This window comes from Chrysemys picta, chromosome 12 (assembly GCF_011386835.1).
Source record: "Chrysemys picta bellii isolate R12L10 chromosome 12, ASM1138683v2, whole genome shotgun sequence".
In the NCBI taxonomy this organism is placed as follows: Eukaryota; Metazoa; Chordata; order Testudines; family Emydidae; genus Chrysemys; species Chrysemys picta.
The window spans coordinates 35,859,668-35,867,169 of record NC_088802.1 but is presented as its reverse complement, the minus strand read 5'-3'; the positions used below and the strand labels follow the sequence as shown (position 1 = coordinate 35,867,169).

General features: G+C 47.3%; 1 protein-coding gene across 1 annotated transcript in view; it reads right to left on the bottom strand.

Moving 5' to 3' along the window:
• FBXW10B (F-box and WD repeat domain containing 10B) overlaps nt 1-6,714 on the bottom strand; it is a 28,415-nt gene extending 21,701 nt beyond the window's left edge. Inside the window, exons 1-4 of the mRNA XM_024101666.3 lie at nt 5,982-6,714; nt 3,468-3,650; nt 2,989-3,207; nt 2,760-2,887 (exon numbers count right to left, since the gene is read on the bottom strand). Of these exons, the coding sequence (XP_023957434.2) occupies nt 2,760-2,887; nt 2,989-3,207; nt 3,468-3,650; nt 5,982-6,519 (1,068 nt within the window). The 5' untranslated portion in view covers nt 6,520-6,714. The remainder of the gene's footprint in view (nt 1-2,759; nt 2,888-2,988; nt 3,208-3,467; nt 3,651-5,981) is intronic.
• Between the last annotated feature and the right edge of the window lie 788 nt (nt 6,715-7,502).

The following is a 7,502-nucleotide window of genomic DNA, read 5'->3' as shown; positions in this document are numbered from 1 at the left end:
ATGCCAGCTGGACAGCTGGTCCACTGAGACTTTGATACCATATAGTGACCTAGACGGAGGGCTGAGTCATGAAGGTGGAGCACTGTGAATTAAGGGAGGAGAAACCACTGCAGCAACAGAGTGCCCATTGGCAGAGGGCACCATATGGGAAGAAAGCTGCTATGCCATGCCTGGCCAGGAGGAGGTGCTCTTGTAGTGAGTGAACACTGTTACAGGGCCATTCACATTAACAAAACTAAAGTCAGCTCACACAAGAGGACAATTGCTATTGCAGCTTGGCAAGATGTTTGCTGGAGACTTTAATAAAGCATTGGCCAGTCACTGATCAAATAATGCCATATAGTTAGCTGCTCGTGGCCAACATATATTCCAGGTATCTCACACAGTGCTTAATTTGTACCAGGCACCTCTGGCCTTGGCAGTTCGCAGCCCTGACACCTCTGGCCTTGCTGCATCAGTTACGAATGTAAAAAAATTGCTTGAACCTCTTTCATTACAAATTAAGCACTGATCCCACATCATCATGAAGATCTATTGATAATGGCTTGTAGGCTGATGTCAACTCCCTAGAGAATAAATTGGTCAGCAGACTAGGATACTCACAGGTGTTCTGTCCTAGGGAGGAGCAAGGTGAAAACTACCATCATCAGCCGCCAAGCAGAGGTCTGAGACTGAGAAAGGAGAGGAGGGGATTCGGGGAAAGTATGCCTAGCATCACAGAACACCGTCTTCTCCAGATTGTTAGGCAGTGGTGCTGAAGTCTGCTGTTCAGTCCTTCTAGACTGAGAGGATAGAGACCCACCCCACACCAGGCCCTGGTGGTGGGAGCGTATGTGATGTGTGGGACAGCAGTATGTTTCCAAACCCATGTAGAAGGGGTTGCCTGCCTGTCTGGTTCCTGCTCTGATTCCCTCTGATCGGTGCAGATGGTGGGGGCGTGATCACAGCCAGGAAGACACACTGAGTGATTCTTTGTTCCTGGAATTCATGTGTATATTTTCAGTTCCCACTTCCTTGCTTTGGGGGTCAAACAGATCCTACATCCCTAAGTAAATCTCATCCCAGGCTGCCCTGTTCAGGCAAAATTTGGAGTCAAACCCATAAAGGTATGTAGGGCTCCCAACCAAACTCACTAAGGGGGCAGAGCCCCAAACTGTATCTGTATCAGCTTGGGCTCACCTAATACTCACCGTATAAATGAACATATAAATGAACTTTTCATCAAGCCTAGCTTGGGTGTCAGTGTGAAGGGAGTGGGTTTCCATGCTAATCTCCCTCACACAACATGCACCATGGAGTATAATCCTAAAGGTTATCCTTTCCTGGGATCTGCCTCTATTCTTAACTTAAGCCCTGTGGCAGGACTGCACTTACAGATATAAGCCATTAGCCCCTATTTCTGTTTTTTAGGGCTTTCTCCTTCAGGACCGTCTGTACATGTGTAGTGAGGTAGAGTGGCCTCCCTCTGAGCAAGGGAGCCTTATATGCCCCTTGGGGGGGTGGAGCCTAGATTTCTCCGCCCCCCTCGCCAGAAGTACCAGGGCGTGGCCGGAAGTATAAAAGGCCGGCCCTGCAGCTCAGTTGGGGGAGAGCCTGCAACGGAGGAGAATGCTCGGCCTGTTCTCCAGAGGCCCCGAGAGGAACCTGCACCTGGCTGTTCCCGATCCCCAGGTGTGGATGACGACTAGCCCGGAGTACCTGCTGCCGTTTACCCCGAAGAGCTGGAAGAGGCCTGAAGGCTGCAGGTACCAAACCCTGGGGAGGCAGGAAGTAGCCCAGGGGCAGCCACAGAGCAGTCGGCTGCAGAGCCCGGCATGGTTCAGTCAGCATGTTGCGGCTGGATCCCTGCTGACACGGGCAGCCAATCCTGCCCCTGTCAGGGCCCTGGGCTGGGATGCAGTGGAGTAGGGTGGGCCCATGTCCCTCTGCCACCCTACCCTGGGTGGCTGACCCTCTACATGGTGCAAGGAGGCTATAGTCCAAGACAGGAGCTCCCTTACCACTCACCTTAGAGACTGTTTGCTGGCTGCCTGAGCTCTGCCCAGGGCAAAGCCACCCCCTTAGAGACTGAGTGTTTGCTGGCTGCCTGAGCTCTGCCCAGGCCCCAGCCAGCCCTGATAGACTGTAGTTAAGGGCTGACCACTTGAGCTACCCCAGTCCAGGCTACAGCCTGATATTGACTATTTACTGCGCAGCCCTACTGGCGCTTTTGCCTGTTTTAGACACTCTGGTCCTGCCTCCAGAGGACTAGCCTGAGTGGCCTCCCTCTGACCGGGAGAGCGAGGGAGCATTACAACATGCCTCTAGCTTTCTCTTTCCACAAAGAGGCTCTCAGCACTCTTATGTTCCTGAGTGGATCTAATTAGACCCACCTGGTCTGGGTTGCCTCAGAGAGTCAGTAGAACAGCTCTGCATCCCCTTACAGGGCCCTAAAATCCAGCACATGGTTATGCTCTCATCTGTGACCAAAATCTTTGGTATCAATCTTGCTGATAAGCCCCTGCTCAGAAGTAGCAGACTCTCAAAGAATGAGTAAAGGCTTTTCCACTTCTGAAGGTGTGATGATGACTCTAACCTAGCCTGGCTCTGGAGGGTGAGGAAGAAGGAAGACTACAACAGGGTGAAACTGGGAGGAACATCCCCAGGGCTCTAAGGCACGTTGGACCCTCCCATCTATTTGCTAGGAGCTTGAGGGGAAAAGGAGCTATACTGTAAGAGCCAGGATGGCCGAATGAGAGGCAAAAGCCAAGGCACAGTACCTGCAAGTACACAATCTCTTCCAGGACTAGGCTATGCGACAGATGTTCCTGCTTGACCTGTTTGGCCAGGAAAGCCCAGTGCTGGTTCACAGAAGTGCACCTGTTCAGGCTCTTTGTATCCAGAAACCCTGAGGAATTACAAGGAGAAGCTGGTTAACCCCAAGCTATGGTCATATAGCATTGATGTGCCCATGGGGCAGCTGTGCTTGGGAAGAAAGAGGGGCCATACCCAGGATGTACTTGGACAGATGGGTCGGCAGGCAGCGGATGAAGTCCTTATACTTGTTGACATTGGAGGCTGACTGGAAAGCTGCAGGGATAACGGCGGAGGCTGGGTCGATTGAAGACATGGAGGATATATCATCATCCACTGATGCAGCTCTCTCATAATGCATGTGTGCCAGGTCTCTGGGCCAGAAGCACGGTATCTGCCCTTGGACACCTATGCCTGGGGCAGCAGAATCAATAGCATGTTAAGGACTCCCAGGAGTGCCTGAGCCTTGGGGTATAATCATAATATCAGTTGTTATTAACTACCAAACCTGCTCCCCCTAATTTCTCATTACCCCACAGCTCCCCAGGATATTTTCAGCACTCTGAGTTCTATGGTAGCTGAAGGTACGTCATGAAGAACAACCCACCCTGTCCACTCTTGGGCTTTGAAGTATCTGAGATAACACCCCACATTAGCTCCTTTTGTTACAGTACCTATATCACTAAACTGGCTGGTTCCTTCTGATGAGACCCCACTTTCTAGGGCTGTGGAAGATGTCAGGAAGGATTGAGATGTGGGTCGCAATTGCACCTGGGAGCTGGATTTCGTGTGTTCCTCTAGCTTGAAGCTGCTTTGGGTCTCAGTGAAGACCACCGTGATTTTGTCTTCCTCATCCTCTGAAAGAATTGCGCAAACATAGGAGCAATCAAATCAAACAGAGCTAAATCATGGGTCACAGAGGTAGAGATGAAAGGGACCTGTTAGGTTATCTGCCCCATTCCCCTTGGCTAGTGTAGGATTGGTTCCTTCAGGGTTTTGTCTAGGTGATTTTAAGGACTTGAGCATTTATGTCTCCACCATTTCGCTTGGAAGTCTTTTGCACAGTAGACCTCATATTAGAAAATTATTTCACCCCATTATTGCTAGTTGTACTCATTCCAGACCGCCCTATACAATTCCTCTCTTCCCTGGGTGTTCATCTCTTGCAGACAGTTACCGTGTTCCCACACATATATACCCCATCCAGTTTCTACGGGCTGGCTATGTGAGGGAGTCCTGGTTGTTTGCTAGAAGTAAACCTGGGTCAGGACTCCTGCCAGGTCTGAATCCCATCTGGCTCTGTCTGCCCACTGCCAGGGTTGCCTTTCTCCTCCTTCAGCTTCTGCTCTGCTACCGCCCATCACCAATCGCTCCCTGTGCTTGGAGACAGGAAGGATCAGGGAGGGGAAAGTTCTTAGGGATATAAGGGTTAACCAGAAGGCTTGTGATATAAATACAGCTATGAACAATATCTACAATCAATTGTGCTTTGCTCTTCAGCAATGATGCCTTGCGTTGCTGGCCCAGTCACTTCACCATCTAAGATGACAAGCATGCCTAAGGGGAGGATAGTCAGAGCTCAAGCATCAGGGGGCTAGCTGATCACTGCAGGGGGACAGGAAGGAATCCGACCCCCATGTACCGCACATCACAATTGGCAAGGTGCATTATGGGTTTCTTTCCTCCTCCCTCTGAAGCATCAATATTGCCCACTCCTAGCTGAAAGATTCCATATTTGAAGCCACTGAACCAGACCCTCAGCTGCTATATGCTAGTGTTACTCACCCCCACTTCATCTGACCTGATGTAACAAATCCTGTGCCTGGAGTGAGTGTGTGGAGGGAGCATTATCAGGAGAAACACAAGCTTTTGGTATTGGGACAAGAAAATAATTCAGTCAAACTGCAACAATCCAAGCTCCCCTGAGTCTCTGGTAGTTTCATTTGATGCAGGTGCATATATTCCCAAGCGGCCTGGTACCTCTGTCCCTGCTTCTCACATGCTGAAAAGAACCACTCTGTGCAAACAGCTTGTTTCCTGAAGAGGCAGGATCACAAACAAGTCCCAGGGCTAAGCTGTCATAGCCTCGATGAAATGCACAGAGCACCTGGGCTCCAGCCCGAGTGGGAACACCTACACTGCTGGTTTTAGTCCCATAGCATGAGTCCAAGTCAGTTGACCTGGGCTCTGAGACTTGCTGCCATGGGATTTTTATTTTATTTTTATTTTTTTTCTCTGTAGACGTACCCTAAGTCTCTTAATAACCAGATTCAACGAAATGTTAATAATTGCAAAAGCAATGATGTGCCAGAGAAAAGGTCATCTCTCCGTGATGCGGGGCATGGAGAATAGGAAAGCAAAGGAAGGGATTCAAACAGTGGGGGGAATCCTGGAAAACCTCATTGCCTTCCAGTCCCAAATAAAGTGATAATAAGTGAAAGCAATTGTCCTTTCAATATCACTAATATGAACTAGAAAAGGCAGCAGAAGGGAAACAAACACACCAGTAAAACTCAAGAGTAGATCTGATTTCACTGGATGTAGCAAAGTTTGCTGCTAGAGCTCCTGTTCTATCTAAATTAAAGTTCATGGGCCAGATAACCAGCTGGTGTAAATCCAGGGAGCTCCACTGGAGTCAATGCAGCTGCACCAATTTACAACAGATAAGGGAGGATCTGGCCAGGTATTTGTGGATATTGTGCATTATTTTTATGGTTCTCATATCCTTTACTTTCTTCCCTCTTACCTATGCTCATTGAAAAGTAAAATAAAACCCTATTTGAAAATCTGTCCTATGGTCATTATGTTTCCAAACTTGTACTTAACTCTAGTAAGAGCATTTGCACCCCTAGGTACTACTTATAACTGGTTTTTAAGAACACAGGTAAGTGAATAGCAGCTTTAGGACAGGTTTTGCCACCATTACTCATAGTGAGTTAGTACCATACTCTGCAAGTGGTCTCTGAATTCAGTGGATCATATTCTCAGCTGGTGTAAAGTGGCAGACAATGGAACTACACTGATTTACTCCTGCTGAAGATCTGGCCCGATGCAGTTATTTGTACAGTAAAGTATCACGCAGTGGTAGGGAATCAGAATCTGGCCCTTTGACTTTATCCTCTCTCCTTGGTTAATCCTGAAAGCCAGGGGTCAGTCTCTCCCGCCACCCAGCATGTCACTCTGTTTACCTGTTTCTCTTTTTGAGCTGGCACTCTGCTCTCTGACCAGGAGGACTCTGACCAGGTTAGCAGCTATAAACAGTAACTTAGGGTTACACATCTGAAGCAAGAGCAGAGTGTAGTTTGCTTTAGTCCAGTAGGAACAGTTTTTGAACCACTTCCAGGTCTCCAACATGGCTTTCTCTAGAGTTACTATATTCAAAGCCCGGTCAGAAGTGGACGTGGTCATGTCTTCTTTGAGGCTGGGGGTGATTCGGGACCGGCTGAAAGTGAAATCCTTCCCGTGGGAGGTCTGCAGGACTTTCTCAGCATAGTTTAGCAAATCCAGGCTGTTGAATCGCTTCACGATCCCCACCAGGAACTTCCTTTGGGAAACTTCGCTGGCCCGCAGGAACCACTCTTTGGTAGAGAAGACCCTCCAAGCCAAGACACATGTCTCACAAATTTGGCAAACAGGCACTAAATCTGTTTTCTTCTCACACCGCAGATCAGGAGCACAGTCCAGCCTGTATTCCAGGCTCTCCTGGTCCTTTGAGGTCTCTTTCATTGTTTCAGATCCAATTCAGCAAACAGGGCACTGAGCTGGGCAGTGGGAAAAGCAGAGAAACATAACCTGCTTTCTAATCGTCCACTTCCATCCTGTGACATTATAAAAATAACACTAAGAAACTGGCTGAACCCTGCGATGGATGAAGTAGCCACATCACACGCTGCTGTTTGTAGAACTCTTGTCTTTTATTGTACAGAACTCCTAGGAGACACAGTTGTTACCGTAAACCTCCTAGAATTTGCATGAACAAAATATCCTAGCAACTACTATACCGTATAGCTTGTAATATCCATGATGCACCAGTATCAAGACATTCATGGGATGATATGAAAAATTAGACACTATCCTTAGCTTGGATTTGTACCAAAGGTGTCTAGTTTGCATGTCTTTATTATTAATTATTATTATTTTGTCAGTATTTATGTCTAAGGAAATTCTGCCTCATTAAGGGTTTTAAAAATCTGGTTTTATTAGAATTGTTTCAAATACTGGTCCCCACAAAAGTCCCATAATCCTGGCAATTAGATCCAAAAAAGGAAGGTGAAGGGGATTTTTTCTGCCTAGGTTTAATTATTGCAAAAAGTGAAAATACAGGTTTTGGGGGAGCTTATATCTCATGTAATTATATTCTTGAAGTTTTGTTTTGAAGGCTTTTTATTGGGATTGAGTTTTAGCCTAAAACTGGCAGTCCAAAGCATTGTGCACAGATGACTGTTGTGCCCTCAGTTTAAAAAGAAAAAAGTAAAGTTTTGCAATAAAAAGTTTCCTTAATAAAAAAAAGGATAATCATTTGAAAACTGTAAATGCATGAAATATGAATGAGCCTCCTGCCCCCAGAATGCATAAAGCAGTGCTCTCAAATAGTTGGGAACTACATGCGATGGCCCCAAATCAGAAAGCACCTAAACATGTGCTTAAGTTTAAATCATGTGAGTAGCCCCGCTGAAGTCAATTTGATCTTGTGTTGGTAAAGGATGTGT